Here is a 24,769-nt window from a genome sequence, read left to right as displayed (position 1 = left end):
AAGTTACGCTGAACCTAGATTGAACCTTGGTTAGGCCACATGCAGCTCTGATCACCATATCATATAAAGAATAAATCATAGAGGCACTGGAGAGGGTGCAGGCAAGATTTACAAGGATGATATTTGAAATGTGTGGGCACAGAAAGGGTCGACAGTCCAGTTTGCTTCTCTCTTGACAAAAGACTGAGGGATGACTTAACAGAGATCTTTAAAATGATGACAATTTTTGATGGGAGTAAAGTGGATACGAAAGGAGAAAGGGGAAGAGCACAACCAGAGGCCGTCAATATAAAAGATAGTTAATAAGAAATCCAGCAGAGAATTCAAGAGAAACGTCTTTACCCAGAGAGTGGTGGTATTGTGGAACTCGCTATCACAGGGAGTGGCTGCACGAGAAGGGAAACTCGATAGGCACAGGGAAGAGAAGGGACAAGAGTGACAATGATAGATTTAGATGTGGAAAGATGGGAGAAGGCTCAAATGAAACATAAGCGCTAGCATGGACGAGTTGGGCTGAATGGCCTGTTCCTGTCACCCTATGTAACTACAGTGCGACTTCCTTCACTCTTACACGCTAATCCCTTTGCAATAAAGGCCAACATTCCATTTGGGAGTGGCACAGTGGTTAGCACTGCTGCTTCACGCACTGAGGGCCCAGGTTCGATCCCAGCCTTGGTTACTGTCCTTGTGGAGTTTTCACATTCTCCCCGTGTTTGTGTGGGTTTCGCCCCCACAACCCAAAGATGTGCAGAGTTAAGTGGATTGGCTACTAATTGGCTAAATTGCCCCTTAATTGGAGAAAAGATTTGGATACTCTAAACTTATTAAAGAAACATTCTGTTTATTTTCTTAGCTGCTTGCTGTACCTGCATTTCAACTTGGTATAAAGAAATCTGGGCCCCTCTGAGGGGATGGGCATCAACATTTCCAAGTCTCTCACGTTGAATTTTTTTCTGCTTTTGTAATTTTCCTTTCTTGCGGCTAACGTCACACACACAGATTCCCACCTGTCATGTTCGTGCCCACTCACTTAACCTGCTGGTTTATCCCTGGCAACCTGTATTCTCATCATAGTTGATATCCCTTCCTAACTGTGCATAATCAGCAAACTTGGATGTGTTACAAATCACTCCCTTTATTTATCATTAATATAGATTGTAAATAGCTGGAGGCTCAAGTACTAAATCCTTGCAGCCACCCCACCTTCCAAAGTTACAACCTGGTTACCCATAAATGTCCTATTTATTCTACACTCTGTCTTTGGTCCATAACCTTCACTCCATGTTGTATATTACCCCGAATCTCAAATCAGATCCCTAATTTTGTGTAATAATCTCATGTGACACTGTTTCAACACATCACATCGCTCATTTGCCCCTATATCTATCCTATTAGTTGCACCCTTAAAAACTCTCAACAGGCTTCTCAAACCCAAGAAGTGTTGGCCAGCCCCTACCTATCACTTGTGACTCTGGCCAATCAACTGCGTTTAATGAAGCGGAGTATGATACTAAGCATTAGATCAAAACTAACCAATTTTGCTGCTGGTTCCAATGATGGACAGTGTTGACCAGCATCGACTGGGTTCTTCATTAACATTCAGCATGAACCCCGGTTCAGTCACCTAAGGGAGAGAAAAAATCAGAGTCAATAGCTGGCACATTTACAGAACAGTATGACATTTAGTACTAAATTTAATGCCACACTCGGAACTTTATTAATCAGTGTTATATGGGAAAAGGGACAAAGACCAGGTTCAACGGCTAGACTATGCTGGTTCAACGGCTAGACTGTGCTGGTTCAACGGCTAGACTGTGCTGGTTCAACGGCTAGACTGTGCTGGTAACTCGTCTTAGCAAGTCCAATGATGGGAGCACCTTGGGCTGGGGAGAGCAGCCTCGATTCCGGTTTCTGGCTCATGTTATCTCTTCACCACTCTTGGCTGAACAAACTCTTGGTGGCATGGAGAGACACAGACCTGGTCAAGAGCTGACTGGTTCATACTCAGTTCCAACGCTCTCCTGCTACCAGCTGCTCAGCAGAGATCCGCCCATCCCACCCCCCCGGCCTCCGCCATCCCAAATCAAGTGGATCCCCCTGCCTTCCCAAAGAAGCAGGCCCACCATGAACCTGCATGGATTCTGTGGAATCGGATAGATCACACGGCAGATGTTGAAAATACAAGTGTATGGACTTCAGGTTTACATTCGCAAATCGACATTTAGGCCCTGTAATAGGCCCTGCCCTTGCTTTAAAAAAAATGTTTTTCCAACTAAGGGGCAATTTAAGAACAAAGAACAAAGAAATGTACAGCAACTGTCCATGTGGAGTTAGCACATTCTTCCCGTGTTTGCGTGTGTTTTGCCCCCACAACCCAAGAGATGTGCAGGTTAGAACAAAGAACAACAAAGAACAAAGAAATGTACAGCACAGGAACAGGCCCTTCGGCCCTCCAAGCCCGTGCTGACCATGCTGCCCAACTAAACTACAATCTTCTACACTTCCTGGGTCCATATCCCTCTATTCCCATCCTATTCATGTATTTGTCAAGATGCCCCTTAAATGTCACTACCGTCCCTGCTTCCACCACCTCCTCCGGTAGCGAGTTCCAGGCACCCACTACCCTCTGCGTAAAAAACTTGCCTCGTACATCTACTCTAAACCTTGCCCCTCTCACCTTAAACCTATGCCCCCTAGTAATTGACCCCTCTACCCTGGGGAAAAGCCTCTGACTATCCACTCTGTCTATGCCCCTCATAATTGTGTAGACCTCTATCAGGTCGCCCCTCAACCTCCTTCGTTCCAGTGAGAACAAACCGAGTTTATTCAACCGCTCCTCATAGCTAATGCCCTCCATACCAGGCAACATTCTGGTAAATCTCTTCTGCACCCTCTCTAAAGTCTCCACATCCTTCTGGTAGTGTGGCGACCAGAATTGAACACTATACTCCAAGTGTGGCCTAACTAAGGTTCTATACAGCTGCAACATGACTTGCCAATTCTTATACTCAATGCCCCGGCCAATGAAGTCAAGCATGCCGTATGCCTTCTTGACTACCTTCTCCACCTGCGTTGCCCCTTTCAGTGACCTGTGGACCTGTACTCCTAGATCTCTCTGACTTTCAATACTCTTGAGGGTTCTACCATTCACTGTATATTCCCTATCTGCATTAGACCTTCCAAAATGCATTACCTCCCATTTGTCCGGATTAAACTCCATCTGCCATCTCTCCGCCCAAGCCTCCAAACAATCTAAATCCTGCTGTATCCTCTGACAGTCCTCATCGCTATCCGCAATTCCACCAACCTTTGTGTCGTCTGCAAACTTACTAATCAGACCAGTTACATTTTCCTCCAAATCATTTATATATACTACAAACAGCAAAGGTCCCAGCACTGATCCCTGTGGAACACCACTGGTCACAGCCCTCCAATTAGAAAAGCATCCTTCCATTGCTACTCTCTGCCTTCTATGACCTAGCCAGTTCTGTATCCACCTTGCCAGCTCACCCCTGATCCCATGTGACTTCACCTTTTGTACTAGTCTACCATGAGGGACCTTGTCAAAGGCCTTACTGAAGTCCATATAGACAACATCCACTGCCCGACCTGCATCAATAATCTTAGTGACCTCCTCGAAAAACTCTATCAAGTTAGTGAGACACGACCTCCCCTTCACAAAACCATGCTGCCTCTCACTAATACGTCCATTTGCTTCCAAATGGGAGCAGATCCTGTCTCGAAGAATTCTCTCCAGTAATTTCCCGACCACTGAAGTAAGGCTCACCGGCCTGTAGTTCCCTGGATTATCCTTGCTACCCTTCTTAAACAGAGGAACAACATTGGCTATTCTCCAGTCCTCCGGGACATCCCCTGAAGACAGTGAGGATCCAAAGATTTCTGTCAAGGCCTCAGCAATTTCCTCTCCAGCCTCCTTCAGTACTCTGGGGTAGATCCCATCAGGCCCTGGGGACTTATCTACCTTAATATTTTTTAAGACACCCAAGACCTCGTCTTTTTGGATCTCAATGTGACCCAGGCTATCTACACACCCTTCTCCAGACTCAACATCTACCAATTTCTTCTCTTTGGTGAATACTGATGCAAAGTATTCATTTAGTACCTCGCCCATTTCCTCTGGCTCCACACATCGATTCCCTTGCCTATCCTTTAATGGGCCAACCCTTTCCCTGGCTACACTCTTGCTTTTTATGTACGTGTAAAAAGCCTTGGGATTTTCCTTAACCCTATTTGCCAATGACTTTTCGTGACCCCTTCTAGCCCTCCTGACTCCTTGCTTAAGTTCCTTCCTACTTTCCTTATATTCCACGCAGGCTTCGTCTGTTCCCAGCCTTTTAGCCCTGACAAATGCCTCCTTTTCCTTTTTGACGAGGCCTATAATATCTCTCGTTATCCAAGGTTCCCGAAAATTGCCGTATTTCTCCTTCTTCCTCACAGGAACATGCCGGTCCTGAATTCCTTTCAACTGACACTTGAAAGCCTCCCACATGTCAGATGTTGATTTGCCCTCAAACATCCGCCCCCAATCTATGTTCTTCAGTTCCTGCCTAATATTGTTATAATTAGCCTTCTCCCAATTTAGCACATTCATCCTAGGACCACTCTTATCCTTGTCCACCAGTACTTTAAAACTTACTGAATTGTGGTCACTGTTCCCGAAATGCTCCCCTACTGAAACACCTACCACCTGGCCGGGCTCATTCCCCAATACCAGGTCCAGTACCGCCCCTTCCCTAGTTGGACTGTCTACATATTGTTTGAAGAAGCCCTCCTGGATGCTCCTTACAAACTCCGCCCCTGGCACTAAGTGAGTCCCAGTCAATATTGGGGAAGTTGAAGTCTCCCATCACCACAACCCTGTTGTTTTTACTCTTTTCCAAAATCTGTCTACCGATCTGCTCCTCTATCTCCCGCTGGCTGTTGGGAGGCCAACATTGTGACTGCACCCTTCTTATTCCTGATCTCTACCCATATAGCCTCACTGCCCTCTGAGGTGTCCTCCCGCAGTATAGCTGTGATATTCTCCCTAACCAGTAGCGCAACTCCACCACCCCTTTTACATCCCCCTCTATCCCGCCTGAAACATCTAAATCCTGGAATGTTTAGCTGCCAATCCTGCCCTTCCCTCAACAGGTCTCTGTAATGGCAACAACATCATAGTTCCAAGTACTAATCCAAGCTCCAAGTTCATCTGCCTTACCCGTAATACTTCTTGCATTAAAACATATGCACTTCAGGCCACCAGACCCGCTGTGTTCAGCAACTTCTCCCTGTCTGCTCTGCCTCAGAGCCCCACTGTCCCTATTCCCTAGTTCTCCCTCAATGCTCTCACCTTCTGACCTATTGCTCCCGTGCCCACCCCCCTGCCATACTAGTTTAAACCCTCCCGTGTGACACTAGCAAACCTCGCGGCCAGGATATTTATGCCTCTCCAGTTTAGATGCAACCCGTCCTTATATAGGTCACACCTGCCCCGGAAGAGCTCCCAGTGGTCCAGATAACGGAAACCCTCCCTCCTACACCAGCTGTTTAGCCACGTGTTTAGCTGCTCTATCTTCCTATTTCTAGCCTCACTGGCACGTGGCACAGGGAGTAATCCCGAGATTACAACCCTAGAGGTCCTGTCTTTTAACTTTCTGCCTGGCTCCCTGAACTCCTGCTGCAGGACCTCATGCCCCTTCCTGCCTATGTTTTTAGTACCAATATGTACAACGACCTCTGCCTGTTTGCCCTCCCCCTTCAGGATGCCCTCTACCCATTCGGAGACATCCTGGACCCATCCTGGACCCTGGCACCAGGGAGGCAACATACCATCCTGGAGTCTCTTTCACGTCCACAGAAGCGCCTATCTGTGCCCCTGACTATAGAGTCCCCTATTACTATTGCTCTTCTGCGCTTTGGCCCTCCCTTCTGAACATCAGAGCCAGCCGTGGTGCCACTGCTCTGGCTGCTGCTGTTTTCCCCTGATAGGCTATCCCCCCTGACAGTATCCAAAGGGGTATACCTTTTCGAGAGGGGGACAACCACAGGGGAGTCCTGCACTGACTGCCTGCCCTTTCTGGTGGTCATCCATTTCTCTGCCTGCACCTTGGGTGTGACCACATTTATATAACTGCGATCTATGATGCTTTCCGCCACCTGCATGCTCCTAAGTGCATCCAATTGCTGCTCCAACCGAACCATGCGGTCTGTGAGGAGCTCCAGTTGGGTGCACTTTCTGCAGATGAAGCCATCCGGGACGCTGGAAGCCTCCCGGACCTGCAACATCTCACAGTCAGAGCGAGTGTGGCCCTAGTTCTCATTTCCCCCACAAGTGGAAACATCCTCACGGTATCCACCACGTCAAGTCCCCTCAGGATCTATATAGTTTCAAGAAGATCACCGCTCATTCTTCTAAACTCCAATGTGTAAAACCCAACCAGTCCACCCTGTCTTCACAAGATAAGCCCCTCATCACAGGAATGAGTTGAGTAAACCTTCTCTGAATTGCTGAACTGCTTATTTGCACAAGTTTGTGTGTAAGTCAAAGATTTAGCAGACATGGCCCCTGTCCAACAGCTGGAAAGTACGAGATATCGAGGCGGATAAAACGTCACAAAGCTGGTTTGGAGGGTGAGCTGTGAGGAGGACGTGGAGATGCTAGAGTGTGATTTGGACAGGCTGAGTGAGTGGGAAAGCGCATAGCAGATGCAGTATAATTTGAATAAATGAGGTTATCCCCTTTGGTAATAAAAGCAGGAAGGCTGGTTATCTGAACAGCAATAGACTGAGGGAGAGGGATGTGCAACAAGGTCTGGGAGTCCTCGTATACCAGTCACTGAAGGTAAGCATGCAGGTGCAGCAGACAGTGAAGAAGGCTAATGGTATGCTGGCTTTCATAGCGAGAGGATTCAAGCGCAGGAGCAGGGATGTCTTGCTGCAATTTTACAGGACCTTGGTGAGGTCACACCTGAAACAATGTGTGCAGTTTTGGTCTCCTTATCTGAGGAAGGATGTTCTTGCTCTAGAGGGAGTGCAGCGAAGGTTTACCAGGCTGATTCCTGGGATGGCAGGACTGACGTACAAGGAGAGATTGAATCGGTTAGGATCATATTCATTGAAGTTTAGAAGAATGAGGAGTGATCGCATAGAACCTCATAAAATCCGAACAGGTTTAGACAGGGCAAATGTAGGAAGGATATTCCCGATTGTAGGGGAGTCCAGGACCAGGAGTCTCAGAATGAGGATACTGGGTAGACCATTTAGGACAGAGATGAGGAGAAATATCGTCACCCAGACAGTGGTGAACCCGTGGAATTTGTTACCACAGGAAGCAGTTGAGGTCAAAACATTGTATGTTTCCAAGAAAGAGTTGGATATAGCAGTTAGGGTGAAGGGGATCAAAGGGTATGGGGATGGGGGGGGGAGGGCATCAGGCTGAAAGGGCCGAATGTGCGCACCATGCTCCTATTTTCATAGAGTTTACAATGCAGAAGGAGGCCATTCGGCCCATCGAGTTGGAAAGAGCACCCCTACCCAACGCCACACTTCCATCCTATCCCTGTAACCCCACCTAAACCTTTTGGATACTAAGGGCAATTTAGTATGGCCAATCCATCTAACCTGCATATCTTTGGACTGTGGGAGGAAACCGGAGCACCCGGAGGAAACCCACGCAGACACAGGGAGAACGTGCAAACTCCGCACAGTGACTCAAGCCGGGAATCAAACCTGGGATCCTGGAGCTGTGAAGCAACTGTGCTAACCACTGTGCTACCGTGCCACCCATATTCTGCATTTTCTATGCAGAATAAGCAGAAATATTTCGGGAGGGTGTGCAGAATGTCAACCAAGAGACCATGGAGAAGGCAGATGCCCATGGGGAGTAGGTGCAGTTAGAAAGGTTGTCGGATATCATTCTCTACAGTCAGGATTGAATGCTGTGAAGGTGCATTGCCTACATTGGGCGAGCGTAAGAGTCATTTAGAAATGGCTGGAATAATAGAATCTGATAGGGAGGGGGAGGATCCAGTTGTTGTGAACCATGTCTGAACCAACTACTTTAAAAAAAAATTCATTCACGGGACATGGATGTTGCTGGCAGAGCATATAGTTATTGCCCACTCCCAGTTGCCCCAGAGAAAGCAGTAGTGAGCTGCAGTCCACGTGGTGTACATACACCCACAGTTCTGTTCCAGGACTGTGACCCAAGGTTGGCAATATAGTCCCATGGTAGGATAGTGAGACTTGGCGGGCACCTTGCAGGTGGCAGCTTTTCCACGCGGCTCCATTTGTCCTAGGTGGCAGAGAGCCCTGGCTTTGGGATGTGCTGCCGAAGGAGCCTTGGTGAGTTGCTGCAGAGCATCATGTAGGTAGATGGTACACACACAGCTGTCCCCGAGCACGGGCAGTGGAGTGAGTGAATGTTGAAAGTGGTGGATGGGCGCCAATCAAATGGGCTGCCCTTTCCTGGATAGTGTCCACCTCAAGCATTATTGGAACTTGCAGCACAGTTTTTATGTGGCTGGTTTAGTTACATTTCTGGTCAGGATTATTACCCAAGTCATGTGAAAACTGTCACAGTAATAAACAGATGAGGACATCAAGTACATGGCTAAAGCAGTGATGGGAAGGAAGCATTATATTTCACAAAATTCTGGCTCAAGGTGATTTGGCATTGGGATGGCTGCACCTGAACGAGGCTGGGACCAAATTCCTTGCAGCCAACAATGATAAGGACTATAGAGTTTAAACTGATAACATGGGGTGGTTTGTGTTACCTTTAGGCACACGAGGGAGGCAATGGGAAACCACCACATCCTTTCCCTCGCCTTAATGCTCATTGAAATTGGAAATGGATGGGCGGCACAGTGACGCAGTGGTTAGCACTGCTGCCTCAGGGCGGCACAGTGACGCAGTGGTTAGTACTGCTGCCTCAGGGTAGCACAGTGATGCAGTGGTTAGCACTGCTGCCTCAGGGCGGCACAGTGACGCAGTGGTTAGCACTGCTGCCTCAGGGCGGCACAGTGACGCAGTGGTTAGCACTGCTGCCTCGGGGCGGCACAGTGACGCAGTGATTAGCACTGCTGCCTCATGGTGCCGAGGACTCGAGTTCAATCCCGGCCCTGGGTCACTCTCCATGTGGAGTTTGCACATTTACCCCTTATCTCACCACAAGCAACAGAAACCTTAAAAGTCTTAAACAATTCAACATACTCGCTCCCGGCGTCCCTGCCACTGTTATAAAGTAAAATGAAGTCACCTTAGTCCCAGATGACCATAGGCTGCTATCTCCTTTGATGGGGAGAGCTGGCTGGTGGTGATTTAACCTGAGGATCACACCTCAGGCGAGGGGCAAGGTTGAAAAGGCGAGGCCTTCATGAATAACCTCAGCCGGTACAGGAATTGAACCCGTGCTGTTGGCCTCAGCTCTGCATCTACAAACCAGCTGTCCAGCCAACTGAGCTAAACCATGTTATATAACTATGACAAAGGCAAACAAAGAAAAAAGACATGTACAGCACAGGAACAGGCCCTTCGGCCCTCCAGGCCTGTGCCGACCATGCTGCCCATCTAATCTACAACCTTCTACACTTCAGGGGTCCGTATCCCTCTATTTCCATATTATTCATGTATTTGTCAAGACGCCCCTTAAATGTCACTTTGTACCTGCTTCCACCACCTCTTCCGGCAGTGAGTTCCAGGCACCCACTACCCTCTGTGTAAAAAAACTTCCCCCGCACATCTCTAAAATTTTTTCCCCTCGCACCTTAAACCTATGTCCCTTAATAATTGACCCGTCCACCCTGGGAAAAAGCTTCTGACTATCCACTCTGTCCATACCCCTCATAAATTTGTAGACTTCTATCTGGTCAACTTCCGTCGTTCCAGTGAGAACAAACCGAGTTTATTAAACCTCTCCTCATAGCAAATGCCCTCCATACCAGGCAACATCCTGGTAAACATCTTTTTACCGTTTCCAAAGCCTCCACATCCTTCTGGTAATGTGACGACTAGAATTGAACACTATATTCCAAGTGCGGCCTAACTAAAGTACCTTCCTTCCTCATCCTTCTTGACCTGTCTGCAGCCTCTGACGCATTTTGACCACCCCATCCTCCTCCAGCACCTCTCCACTGTTGTCCAGCTGGGCTGGGTGGGGCTGCTCTCCCCTGGTTCCATTCTTAACCATCCAATCACAGCCAGAGAATCACCTGCAATGGTTTCTCTTCCTGCTCCCTCACTGCTCTCCTCAGCCCCTCAATCACATCATCCAAAACACGATGTTAGTTTTCACATGTAGGCTGCTGACACCCAGCTTTATGTGACTGCTACCTCTCAATTCCTCCACCGTCTCGGAATGATCAGACTTATGCTCCTACACCCAGAAATGGATGAACAGAAATTTCCACCATTATAAACATGGGGAAGGCCAAAGGTCATTGCCACTCCACTCCAAAGCTACTGACTCCAGCCTTCTAAGGCCAAACACAACCATAGTGTCATGTCTGATCCACATATCCATGCCACCACTAAAACCACCTAATTCTACTTCTGTAGCATTTCCCCACTCCAAATCCATCTTCGCTCATCTGCTGCTGAAAGCCTCATTTGTGCCTTCATTATGACGAATGTAGGAATTTCAGATGTATTGTGTAGCTGGTGCAGCAAGGGTTAAAAGCCTGGGATTAGTGTGTGTCTGACAGTTTTTTAAAATCCTGGCTTGAAAGACAGCCAGGCTTTGTGGCTACAGAGGTGCAATTAAAGCATCATAAAAGATCATAATTCATTCCAACCATGTATAGCATTTACCGCAATAGGGCTGATGTGATGTTATTTATAGAAAGAAGGCTCTCTGGACAGTAGATAATTAGAGACATTGTTTTTAGCCTGAGTCAGATGGTCATAGTCCAATTAGTGGGATCGAGATGATGCAGTTAATGGGAGGAGCCAGTGGCTGAAACAGTCAGGTGCTGAGTTCAGTTCAGATCCATCTGTGAACAAACCACCAACTTCTGGAAAAAACAGTTCAGTTAAAGATTCAACTGTGAACAAAACAGGAGCTTTTTTGCCAAATGCTGGGAAATTAAACAGTAGTTTGGCACAGGCAAGAATCAGCAAGCTGGATCTTGAAGGATCTCGCTCTCTCTCAAAGCAGTTTATCCAAGACATCTCTGTGTAGCAAGTATTCCTGGGTTTGCTAACTGTATTTAAAAGTGGAGGTTGACCCAAGATATTTTTTGCTTGATTGGAGATAAAAAGATATCTGTTAAAGGTTAAAGTATTTCCTGTTGTTGTTTCACATTAACTGGTAATTGTAAGCTATTTTCTTTATGATGTTAAAGTTGGTTAGTACTGTGTTAGTAATAAAGTTTGTTTTAATATACATATCCCTATTTCTCCGTGTAATCACTCCTGGAGTGAAGTATCCTTTCCTCACAGACTTACAAAATTAAAATAAAATATTGGGGTTTCTGTCCGGTATCCTAGCAACTGTTGGGGTCTGGTCCGGGATCGTAATAATTATCTCTCGACTGGACTACAGCATTCAAAGGCACTTTCCACGTACTACCCTCCACAAATTTGAGGCTAACTAAAACTCTTTGCTCATGTCTAACTCGTACCAGGTCCCATTCGATCGTCTGTGTGCGTGATCACCCATGTGCTCGTTGGCCTATATTGGCTCCCAGTCAAGCAACAGCTCGATTCTCATTCTGCTCTCTGCTTCATTCTGGTCTCTCCCTATCCCCGCTATCTCCTCTAGTCCTAGAACCCTCTGAGATCCTAAAACTCATCTTAGTGACCTCGAACATCGCTGCCTTTAATTGCTCTATCTTTAGTGACTGCACCTTCAGCTGCTTAGAGGCTACATTCGGGAATTACTTCCCCATGCCTCTCTGCCATACTTTCTGCCTTTAATACACCCCTTTAAACCTACCCATTTCACCAGACCTTTGGTCATCTCACCTCAGATAGAACATAGAACATAGAATACAGCGCAGTACAGGCCCTTCGGCCCACGATGTTGCACCGAAACAAAAGCCATCTAACCTACACTATGCCATTATCATCCATATGTTTATCCAATAAACTTTTAAATGCCCTCAATGTTGGCGAGTTCACTACTGTAGCAGGTAGGGCATTCCACGGCCTCACTACTCTTTGCGTAAAGAACCTACCTCTGACCTCTGTCCTATATCTATTACCCCTCAGTTTAAAGTTATGTCCCCTCGTGCCAGCCATATCCATCCGCGGGAGAAGGCTCTCCCTGTCCACCCTATCCAACCCCCTGATCATTTTGTATGCCTCTATTAAGTCTCCTCTTAACCTTCTTCTCTCCAACGAAAACAACCTCAAGTCCATCAGCCTTTCCTCATAAGATTTTCCCTCCATACCAGGCAACATCCTGGTAAATCTCCTCTGCACCCGCTCCAAAGCCTCCACGTCCTTCCTATAATGCGGTGACCAGAACTGTACGCAATACTCCAAATGCGGCCGTACCAGAGTTCTGTACAGCTGCAACATGACCTCCCGACTCCGGAACTCAATCCCTCTACCAATAAAGGCCAACACTCCATAGGCCTTCTTCACAACCCTATCAACCTGGGTGGCAACTTTCAGGGATCTATGTACATGGACACCTAGATCCCTCTGCTCATCCACACTTTCAAGAACTTTACCATTAGCCAAATATTCCGCATTCCTGTTATTCCTTCCAAAGTGAATCACCTCACACTTCTCTACATTAAACTCCATTTGCCACCTCTCAGCCCAGCTCTGCAGCTTATCTATATCCCTCTGTAACCTGCTACATCCTTCCACACTATCGACAACACCACCGACTTTAGTATCGTCTGCAAATTTACTCACCCACCCTTCTGCGCCTTCCTCTAGGTCATTGATAAAAATGACAAACAGCAACGGCCCCAGAACAGATCCTTGTGGTACTCCACTTGTGACTGTACTCCATTCTGAACATTTCCCATCAACTACCACCCTCTGTCTTCTTTCAGCTAGCCAATTTCTGATCCACATCTCTAAATCACCCTCAATCCCCAGCCTCTGTATTTTTTGCAATAGCCTACCATGGGGAACCTTATCAAACGCTTTGCTGAAATCCATATACACCACATCAACTGCTCTACCCTCGTCTACCTGTTCAGTCACCTTCTCAAAGAACTCAATAAGGTTTGTGAGGCATGACCTACCCTTCACAAAGCCATGCTGACTATCCCTGATCATATTATTCCTATCTAGATGATTATAAATCTTGTCTCTTATAATCCCCTCCAAGACTTTACCCACTACAGACGTGAGGCTCACCGGTCTATAGTTACCGGGGTTGTCTCTGCTCCCCTTTTTGAACAAAGGGACCACATTTGCTATCCTCCAGTCCTCTGGCACTATTCCTGTAGCCAATGATGACATAAAAATCAAAGCCAAAGGTCCAGCAATCTCTTCCCTGGCCTCCCAGAGAATCCTAGGATAAATCCCATCAGGTCCCGGGGACTTATCTATTTTCAGCCTGTCCAGAATTGCCAACACCTCTTCCCTACGTACCTCAATGCCATCTATTCTATTAGCCTGGGGCTCAGCATTCTCCTCCACAACATTATCTTTTTCCTGAGTGAATACTGACAAAAAATATTCATTTAGTATCTCGCCTATTTCTTCAGACTCCACACACAATTTCCCATCCCTGTCCTTGACTGGTCCTACTCTTTCCCTAGTCATTTGCTTATTCCTGACATACCTATAGAAAGCGTTTGGGTTTTCCTTGATCCTTCCTGCCAAATACTTCTCATGTCCCCTCCTTGCTCGTCTTAGCTCTCTCTTTAGATCCTTCCTCGCTACCTTGTAACTATCCATCGCCCCAACCGAAACTTCACACCTCATCTTCACATAGGCCTCCTTCTTCCTCTTAACAAGAGATTCCACTTCCTTGGTAAACCACGGTTCCCTCGCTCGACGCCTTCCTCCCTGTCTGACCGGTACATACTTATCAAGAACACGCAGTAGCTGATCCTTGAACAAGCCCCACTTATCCAGTATGCCCAACACTTGCAGCCTACTTCTCCACCTTATCCCCCCCAAGTCACGTCTAATGGCATCATAATTGCCCTTCCCCCAGCTATAACTCTTGCCCTGCGGTGTATACTTATCCCTTTCCATCATTAACGTAAACGTCACCGAATTGTGGTCACTGTCCCCAAAGTGCTCTCCTACCTCCAAATCCAACACCTGGCCTGGTTCATTACCCAAAACCAAATCCAACGTGGCCTCGCCTCTTGTTGGCCTGTCAACATATTGTTTCAGGAAACTCTCCTGCACACACTGTACAAAAAACGACCCATCTATTGTACTCGAACTATATCTTTTCCAGTCAATATTTGGAAAGTTAAAGTCTCCCATAATAACTACCCTGTTACTTTCGCTCATATCCAGAATCATCTTCGCCATCCTTTCCTCTACATCCCTAGAACTATTAGGAGGCCTATAAAAAACTCCCAACAGGGTGACCTCTCCTTTCCTGTTTCTAACTTCAGCCCATACTACCTCGGAAGAAGAGTCCCCATCTAGCATCCTCTCCGCCACCGTAATACTGCTCTTGACTAGCAGCGCCACACCTCCCCCTCTTTTGCCTCCTTCTCTGAGCTTACTAAAACACCTAAACCCCGGAACCTGCAACATCCATTCCTGTCCCTGCTCTATCCATGTCTCCGAAATGGCCACAACATCGAAGTCCCAGGTACCAACCCATGCTGCCAGTTCCCCTACCTTGTTTCGTATACTCCTGGCATTGAAGTAGACACACTTCAAACCACCTACCTGAACACTGGCCCCCTCCTGCGACGTCAAATCTGTGCTCCTGACCTCTATACTCTCATTCTCCCTTACCCTAAAACTACAATCCAGGTTCCCATGCCCCTGCTGCATTAGTTTAAACCCCCCCAAAGAGCACTAACAAATCTCTCCCCCAGGATATTTGTGCCCCTCAGGTTCAGATGTAGACCATCCTGTCTGTAGAGGTCCCACCTTCCCCAGAAAGAGCCCCAGTTATCCAGAAATCTGAATCCCTCCCGCCTGCACCATCCCTGTAGCTACGTGTTTAAATGCTCTCTCTCCCTATTCCTCATCTCACTATCACGTGGCACGGGCAACAACCCAGAGATAACAACTCTGTTTGTTCTAGTTCTGAGCTTCCATCCTAGCTCCCTGAAAGCCTGCCTGACATCCTTGTCCCCTTTCCTACCTATGTCGTTTAGTGCCAATGTGGACCACGACTTGGGGCTGCTCCCCCTCCCCCCTAAGGACCCGGAAAACACGATCCGAGACATCACGTACCCTTGCACCTGGGAGGCAACATACCAAACGTGAGTCTCTCACGCTCCCACAAAATCTCCTATCTGTGCCCCTGACTATAGAGTCCCCAATTACTAATGCTCTGCTCCTCTCCCCCCTTCCCTTCTGAGCAACAGGGACAGACTCCGTGCCAGAGGCCCGTACCCCATGGCTTACCCCTGGTAAGTCCCCCCCCCCCACAAGTATCCAAAGCGGTATACTTGTTACTCAGGGGAACGACCGCAGGGGATCCCTGCACTGACTGCTTTTTCCCAGTCCCTCTTACAGTTACCCACCTATCTCCAATCTTTGGTGTAACTAATTCCCTGAAGCTGCTATCTATGACCCCTTCTGCCTCCCGAATGATCCGAAGTTCTTCCAACTCCAGCTCCAGTTCCCTAACTCGGTCTTGGAGGAGCTGGAGATGGCAGCACTTCCTGCAGGTAAAATCAGCAGGGACACTAACTGCATCCCTCACCTCAAACATCCTGCAGGAGGAACATTGCACTCCCTTCCCTGCCATTCCTCTAACTTTCTACCAAGATCTAGCTCACAACTAAATTAAATTTTTATAAAAAATAATCTCCTTTAGTGCCTCAGTATCTAATTCTCCGTGGTACTCTAAAATGTCTTAAGATGTTTTATTAAAGATGCTATTTAAATAAAGGTTGTTATGAACATAGGAGCAGGAGTAGGCCATTCAGCCAGTCGAGCCTGCTTCGTCAGTTGATACGGTCATGACTGATCGGATACTTCAATTACTTTTACCCACACTATCGCCATACAAATCAGAAATCTCACACTCTCTCATTGAAACATACTAAATGGCTGAGCTTCCACAAACCTCTGGGGTAGAGAATTCAGAGATTCACAACCTTCAATGTAAAGAAATGTCTCCTCATCTTGGTCCGAAGTGGCTTCCTTCTTATTTTGAAACTGTGCTCCCTGGTTTTAGACTCCCCAAGCAAGGGAGCCATTTTATCTGCATCTACCTTGTCCATTCCTTTAAGTATTTTGTAGGTTTCAATGAGATCACCTCTCATTCTTCAAAACTCTAGAGAATACAGGCCCAGTTTTCCCAATCTCTCTTCATAAGACTGTCCCCGCCATCCCTGGAAGAAATCTGCTGAACCTTCGTTGCACTCCCTCTCTGGCAATGATATCCTTGGAGGTCACGGAACCAAAAGTGCACACAGTTGGTGGATGCTCTGTTCCTGCTCTTTCTCCTTCCCCAGGTTACTGAGAATGATTCATTCTGTCCCTCTCAGGAGAGTTGGGTGAAAGTGTGTGTGTGTGAGGGGGGCGGGGGGAGAGAACGACAATAACATCGGGAGAACACATCCAGCATAATCCAGAGAGGAAACATCACACTGGAAACCAGACCGACCCACAAACCTGCCCATGTCCCCCAGAGTCAATCAATGACAATTGAGTTTCCGCTACTGAGTTTGAGGAGGTTGCAAATAGCCAGCCACTTCTTTTGTGTGCAAGGTATGTTTTGAAAGCTTAGAGTACAATTGTGTGTTAATTTAACTGACTACTATACTCACTCAATTAACCGTTTTATAAAGTCACCTTCAGTAATTTAAAAATTGGGTTACTTGCAGATAGTAGGTGAAAGTTGTAGATGAAGGGAGACAAAATCAATTTTCTGCATTAATCAAACTGCACCTATTGATGGGAATTTTTACACTGTTTACAGTCCTCGTTTTGAAGATAGTTGTTCATTAGTGAATGACTTGACAGGGACTGGAGTCCCATAACATCCAGACCTGCCGAAGGTCACAGGCTCCATTCCTCGAAGGAATTAATGAGAAAATCCAGTAGCCTTGATTTAAATTCAATAACTTGTCCTGGTGGGATTTGAACTCACAATCCCGAGTGTGCTCATCCAGTACATCAGTGTGCATGTATTCCTAAAACTGCTGGTACTAAGATCTTGCTGCTGAGATTTGGGATTGACGGAATCGCAAGGCACCGAAGAAGCCATTCCGCCAGCTCTTTGAAAGACTATCCATTGCTCCCATACCCCTGCTCCCCCCCACATAAGGGTATTTATCCAGTACCCTTATGAAAATTATTACTGGATGAGAAGTTCCAAACACCAGCTAACCTAAATAAGAGGGGTAGGGGGAGATTTAGAAAGTTAAAGAGAAAGAATAAGGCATTAGTGCAGGCTAGTGATGCAGGGAAGATTAACCAGAGTGTGACAGAAGGGTCAGAGTGTACGAACTTAGAGAGTGCAGCAGTAGATAAGGTCAGAGTGCGGAATGTCATGTGAGGGTACCTTTAAGAAATGGATAGCGTTAAGTCTCTCATGGATGTTGAAAGGAATAACTGAAGGATTATTTAGTGTAGTAATATTGTCGGGGTTATGTTTGAAGTAAGGGGGTGTTAAGAGATCCAATGTTTATTTAAAAGTGTTAAGTTGAGTTCATGGAATAAACCTTGTTTTATGTTGAAAAACCATTTGTCCATAATTGTAATCCCACACCTGGAGAACAAGCCGTGTGCTGGAAAAGCAACAATAGCATTAAAGGGGGAGGTTGGTTGAACTCCATGATACATTTTGGGGTTCTGAAAACGTATCGCCCATAACAATTGGGGGCTCGACCGGGATAAAAGTCTATCTATTGGATTGGCTTTTGTGAACTTAAAGACAGTGAAGGATTGTTGCTGCTCCGGTGTGGTATTTTAGTTTAAGTGGGGAGAGTATTGTGAACAATGGCTCTTTCAGAGGCTCAGAGGTTTTTTGGGGGGAACACGATAACACGTGATACCTTACTTTCAGAGACGAAAAGCAGATTTTAGATTTGGCAAGAACATTGCAGTTAACGTTACCTGACAAAATGCGGAAAGATGAGGTAATTATGGCACTGGTTAAGCATTTAAAGTTGCCTGAGATAGAGTTTGACTCATTGGAAATGGCAAAAATTCAGATGCAAATTAAACAAATGGAACATGAGAAAGAATTAAAGCGGCTTGAATACGAGAGTGAGAGAGTGGAAAAAGAGAGGGAAAGAGTGAGAGTGGAAAAAGAAAAGGAGAGAGAAGAAAGGAGAAAAGAATGAATAGCCCTAGCAGAACAAAAAGAAAAAGAGAGATACAGATCAGGGAGAAAGATAAATAGAGGGAGTTTGAACTTCAGAAAATGGCCATGAAACATGACAATCAGTTAAAATTGGCAGACGTAAAGGGAAACATACAGTTGGATGATAGTGATGAGGATAGTGAGAAAGAGCGTCATAGTCGAAGGCTTGGTGGGAATCTATTTAAATATGTCCAAGCATTGCCAAGGTTTGACGAGAAGGAAGTGGAAGCCTTTTTCATTTCATTTCAGAAGGTAGCTAAACAAATTAAATGGCCGCAGGACATGTGGGTGTTACTGATTCAAACAAAGCTGGTAGGTAGAGCTAGTGAAGTGTTTGCATCACTACCGGAGGAGGTATCTGGAACGTATGAGGAGGTGAAGAAATCCATCTTAAGTGCATATGAGCTAGTGCCTGAAGCTTACAGACAAAGGTTTCGACTAAGGAAAGAGTTTGGTCAAACATACATGGAATTTGAAAGGCTCACAGAGAGTAATTTTGATAGGTGGAAAGGGTTTTGAAAATAGACCAAACGTATGAAGCTCTCAGAGAAATTATACTTTTGGAGGAGTTTAAAAATTAAATTCCTGATGTAGTGAGAACTCATGTGGAAGAACAGAGGGTTAAAACTGTGAGATTAGCAGCGGAAATGGCAGATGATTATGAATTAGTTCATAAATCATAGATTGGTTTCCAACATCAGTTTCAGCCGGTGAGGGATAGAAACTGGGGACATGAGAAATACTCAAAGTGGTAAAGGTAAAGGTGATCTGATAGGAGACAATAAAGAGAGTGTACCTCAGATTAAAAAATAAATCCAGGAGGGTGGAAAAGAAATGAAAAGTTTCAAATGTTTTCACTGTAATAAACTAGGCCATGTAAAGTCACAGTGTTGGTGGTTGAAGAAAAGCACTGAAAACGCTGATGTGGTAAAACAGGATAAGACGGTGGGGTTTCTTAGAGTGGTAAAGGAAAGCCCAAGGGAAGCGAAGGAGGTGCAAACGATTGTACACCCTGTCCAAGAAGTAATTATTAAGAAGGTGCCTTATGTCTTTAAAAGAATTTAATTGTGTGGGTAAAGTTTACTCATGTGTATCAGGAGGAGCAGGTAAAGAAGTCACAACTTTAAGAGATACAGGGGCTAGTCAATCTTTAATGGTAAGAGATGAGGAATTATGTAGTTTGGCAAGAATGTTGCTAGAAAAGGTGGTGATCTGTGGAATTCAGGGTGAGAGGAGTAGCGTTCCATTATATGAGGTAAGGTTGGAAAGTCCTGTGAAGAGTGAAGTGGTAGGAGGAGTAATGGAGAAACTATCTTGTCCAGGAATACAGTTTATCTTGGGTAATGACATAGCTGGATCGCAGGTGGGAGTGATGCCTACTGTGGTTGATAAGCCATTGAAAAATCAGTCAACTGAAGCGTTGAAGGACGAATATCCTGGGATTTTTCCGGATTGTGTAGTAACAAGGTCGCAAAGTCACAGGTTAAGACAAGAGGAGAAATCAAAGAGTGAAGATGAAGTTGAAGTGCAATTATCAGAAATTATTTTTGATCAGATGGTTGAAAACGAACAAGAACAGGTGGAGGATGACGCGGATATTTTTAGTTCAGGAAAATTGGCGGAGTTACAACAGAAAGATGTAGAAATAAAACAGATATATCAGAAAGCATATACGCAAGAGGAATCTGAGAGTATACCAGAGTGTTATTACCGTAAAAATGATGTCTTGATGAGAAAATGGAGACCTGTACATATGCAGGCGGATGAAAAGTGGGCAGAAGTTCATCAAGTAGTATTGCCGGTAGGGTATAGAAAGGAGGTGCTGGGAGTTGCACATGAGGTACCAGTGGGAGGTCATTTGGGAATAAGGAAAACTCAAACTAAAATCCAGAAACATTTTTATTGGCCTGGACTACATAAAGATGTAGTTAAATTTTGTCAATCATGTCACACATGTCAAGTGATAGGGAAACCTCAAGCAGTGATAAAACCAGCGCCCTTAATACCCATTCCAGCATTTGAGGAACCTTTTACGAGGGTCCTAATCGATTGTATAGGACCGTTTCCTAAAACAAAAAGTGTGAATCAATATCTTTTGACTGTAATGGATGTGTCTACTAGGTTTCCAGAGGCCATTCCAGGATGTAATATTACAGCTAAAAGGATTGTGGAGGAGTTACTTAAATTCTTTACTAGATATGGACTACCCATAGAAATTCAATCGGATCAAGGAACAAATTTTACTTCAAAGTTATCCAAAGAAGTTATGGGTAGCTTAGGAATAAAACAATTTAAATCAACTGCGTACCATCCAGAATCGCAGGGAGCGTTAGAAAGGTGGCATCAGACATTAAAGACAATGTTGAGGGCGTATTGTCAAGATTATCCTGAGGATTGGGATAAAGGAATCCCATTCGTATTGTTTGCAATTAGGGATGCACCTAATGAGTCTACCAAATTTAGTCCTTTTGAACTAATTTTTGGTCATGAGGTAAGAGGACCACTTAAATTGATTAAGGAAATATTGTTGGGTGAGAAATCGGAAATTACACTATAGGATTGTGTGTCAAATTTTAGTGAACGATTAAATAGAGCAGGTGAATTGGCTAGACAACATTTCAAAGTAACACAAAATGTAATGAAACGGGTAGCGGACAAGAAATCCAAAGTTCGTAGTTTTGCCAGTGGGGATAAAGTTTTAGTGTTGTTACCAGTGGTAGGGGAGCCTTTAAAAGTTAGGTTTTGTGGACCGTATCAGATTGAAAGGAAATTAAGTGAGGTGAATGATGTGGTAAAAACACCAGATAGAAGGAAGACTCACCGAGTGTGTCATGTGAATATGCTTAAAAGGTACTTTGAAAGGGAAGGAGAGAAAAAGGAGGTTTTAATGAGTCTAACTCAAAGTGACCAACCAAATCCAGATGACTGTGAATTTGACATACCTCAAATTAAATTGGAAAATTAGTATGTTCTTAAAAATTGGGATGAATTGTTAAGTTACCTTCCAGAGGAAAAACAAACTGACCTGAAAGAGTTATTGATATCACATGGGCAAGTTTGTAGAGATAAATTGGGAAGTACTAAAATGGCTATACATGATGTAGATGTGGGAACTGCTGTTCCTATCAAACAACATCCATATAGACTTAACCCTTTAAAATTGGCACAGGTTAACAAAGAGATTGAGAGTATGCTGAAGAATGGCATAATTGAAGTGGGTTGCAGCCAATGGAGCTCACCCATAGTGATGGTACCTAAACCAGACGGTACCCAACAGTTGTGTGTGGACTATCAAAAGGTGAATACAGTTACAAGAACAGACTCTTATCCTGTCCCACCATTGAAGGATTGCATTGAGAAAGTGGGACAATCTGCTTTTATTTCCAATTTCCAGACATGGAAAGAACATTTAAAACATCGAATGGAGTTCTTCGATCGACTTCAGGTGGCGGGTTTGGTGATGAACCTAGCCGAAAGTGAATTTGGAGAAACCCGAATCACTTTCCTTGCGGAATTTCCGATACCTTCAAGACGAAGGGAAATAATGCGATTTCTTAGCACGAGTGGATTTGATCGAACAGTTGTGCAAAAGATTTGTAGCGTGATTGCTCCACCGATGGACTTGCTAAAGAAACGTCAAAAAATTCAATGGACAGCGGACTTTCAACAGGCATTTGACTGCCTGAAAGCTGTGGTAACCAATGTTCCTGTATTGGAGAATTGTAAGGGGCTCCGTGGTCAGATTGAGCTAAAGTATCTGATTCTAAAGAGAAATGCCGAGGAGTCGAGGAATGGATGGATCGTGTAGAGACTTGGTCACGAATGTGATCAATCGAGAAGGGTTTTGGTTAGAGGAAGAAGAACAAAGAAAAATGGACTATATTATTATACCTGTTTGACTGTGTTGTTTTCTTTAAATGAAAATGTATATTTCCTGTGTGCATTTCTTAGTGGATGGTGCAAAAGTGAAAAATGAAACCATCCTGAAGTTGATGGTTTATTTTCTTTTCTTGGGGGGAGGTGTCATGTGAGGGTACCTTTAAGAAATGGATGTTTAAGCAATGTACCTTTAAGAAAACAGTGATGTCAGAGTGGGTGGAGCTGAGCTCAGTACAGCCATTTTGTAGTTTCAGTTTTGAGGAAAAGAGCTTGGGTGTGTGTCTGCGTTTGCAGTGAGCTGGATTTGCTGTGACCTCTGCCATGAAAGACTATCTCTGGATCATTTGGGTGATTTAAACTCATAATAGTAAAGCCGTTAACCTGATGTGTTTCTGTTTAAAGGTGTTAAGTCTCTCTTGGATGTTGAAAGGAATAACTGAAGGATTATTTAGTGTTGTAAAGTTTATTTAAAAGTGTTAAGTTGAGTTCATGAAATAAACCTTGTTTTATGTTAAAAACCATTTGTCCATAATTGTAATCCCACTCCTGGAGAACAAGCCGTGTGCTGGAAAAGCAACAATAGCATTAAAGGGGGAAATTGGTTGATACATCTTGGGGTTCTGAAAATGCGTCGCCCATAACAGGAAAAAGTCAGAATTAAAAGGCTCTGTAGCTGAATGCGTGCAGCATTCCTAACAAACAGTATGCACTAATTTTTAAAATAAACAGGAATGATCGAATAGCCATTACAGAGACGTGGTTCCAGGCTGGGAGCGGATGATTAAGGGTATTTTACACTTCAAAAGAACAGGAAGAAAGGAAAGAATGGCGGGGTAGCTCTGTTGTGAATAGTTCAGTATTGAGATGAACTTGGTTCAGAAGAGCAAGTTGTAAAATTAGTTTGGGTGGAGATAAGGAATAGCAAAGGAAAGAAGTCACTGGTGGGTGTAGTTTGCAGGCTCCCTAACAGCAACTACACTGTACGGATGGAGTGTATTGGAAGAAACAGATGGAGGCTGGCAAGAAAGGTACTGCAATAATTATGGGTGATTTTCATCTTTAAAGAGATTTGAAGAATCAAATTGGTAACGGTAGCCTGGAACGGTAGTCAGTTCAGGAAGTGCTTATGGGACAATTTCTGAAAGCAATATGTTCTCGAATCAACCAGGAAACAGACTATTTTAGACCTGTAATGAGACAGGATTAATTATTGACCTCATAATAAAGATGTCTCCAGGTAATAGCGATCATAACCTGACAGAACTTCACATTCAGTTTGAGGGTGAGAAACCTGGGTCTAGGACGGGGTGGTACAGTGGCTAGCACTGCTTCTTCACGGCTCCAGGGACCCTGATTCAATTCTGGCCTTGGGTGACAGTCTATGTGGTTTGCACTTTCTCCCCGTCTTTGCGTGGTTTCCCTCTGGCTGCTGCGGTTTCCTCTCACAGTCCAAAGATTTTTTTTAAAATTTAGAGTACCCATTTCATTTTTTCCAATTAAGGGGCAATTTAGTGTGGCTAATCCACCGAATCACCAGGAATCCCCTGTGGTTATCCCCCTCTCGAACAGGTATACCCCTTTGGATACTGTCGGGGGGGATAGCCTATCAGGGGAAAACAGCAGCAGCCAGAGCAGTGGCACCACGGCTGGCTCTGATGTTTAGAAGGGAGGGTCAAAGCGCAGAAGAGCAATAGTAATAGGGGACTCTATAGTCAGGGGCACAGATAGGCGCTTCTGTGGACGTGAAAGAGACTCCAGGATGGTATGTTGCCTCCCTGGTGCCAGGGTCCAGGATGTCTCTGAACGGGTAGAGGCATCCTGAAGGGGGAGGGCAAACAGGCAGAGGTCATTGTAGATATTGGTACTAACGACATAGGCAGGAAGGGGCATGAGGTCCTGCAGCAGGAGTTCAGGGAGCTAGGCAGAAAGTTAAAAGACAGGACCTCTAGGGTTGTAATCTCGGGATTACTCCCTGTGCCACGCGCCAGTGAGGCTAGAAATAGGAAGATAGAGTAGCTAAACACGTGGCTAAACAGCTGGTGTAGGAGGGAGGGTTTCCGTTATCTGGACCACTGGGAGCTCTTCCGGGGCAGGTGTGACCTATATAAGGACGGGTTGCATCTAAACTGGAGAGGCATAAATATCCTGGCCGCGAGGTTTGCTAGTATCACACGGGAGGGTTTAAACTAGTATGGCAGGTAGGTGGGCACGGGAGCAATAGGTCAGAAGGTGAGAGCATTGAGGGAGAACTAGGGAATAGGGACAGTGGGGCTCTGAGGCAGAGCAGACAGGGAGAAGTTGCTGAACACAGCGGGTCTGGTGGCCTGAAGTGCATATGTTTTAATGCAAGAAGTATTACGGGTAAGGCAGATGAACTTGGAGCTTGGATTAGTACTTGGAACTATGATGTTGTTGCCATTACAGAGACCTGGTTGAGGGAAGGGCAGGATTGGCAGC

At 45.3% G+C, this 24,769-nt stretch overlaps 1 protein-coding gene across 6 annotated transcripts in view; it reads right to left on the bottom strand.

Moving 5' to 3' along the window:
- LOC140410498 (uncharacterized) overlaps positions 1-24,769 on the bottom strand; it is a 199,608-nt gene that overhangs the window by 92,841 nt on the left and 81,998 nt on the right. For 5 of the 6 annotated variants that reach the window (XM_072498645.1, XM_072498672.1, XM_072498682.1 and 2 more), the window contains one exon: positions 1,534-1,624. In XM_072498645.1, the coding sequence (XP_072354746.1) occupies positions 1,534-1,577 (44 nt within the window). In that variant the 5' untranslated portion in view covers positions 1,578-1,624. Of the gene's footprint in view, positions 1-1,533; positions 1,625-10,812; positions 12,053-24,769 lie in introns of those variants that run through there. The other variant, XM_072498662.1, reaches the window with a different exon arrangement.

This window comes from Scyliorhinus torazame, chromosome 1, assembly GCF_047496885.1.
Source record: "Scyliorhinus torazame isolate Kashiwa2021f chromosome 1, sScyTor2.1, whole genome shotgun sequence".
In the NCBI taxonomy this organism is placed as follows: Eukaryota; Metazoa; Chordata; class Chondrichthyes; order Carcharhiniformes; family Scyliorhinidae; genus Scyliorhinus; species Scyliorhinus torazame.
The sequence above is the reverse complement of the archived record's forward strand: the minus strand, read 5'-3'. Positions and strand labels throughout refer to the sequence as shown.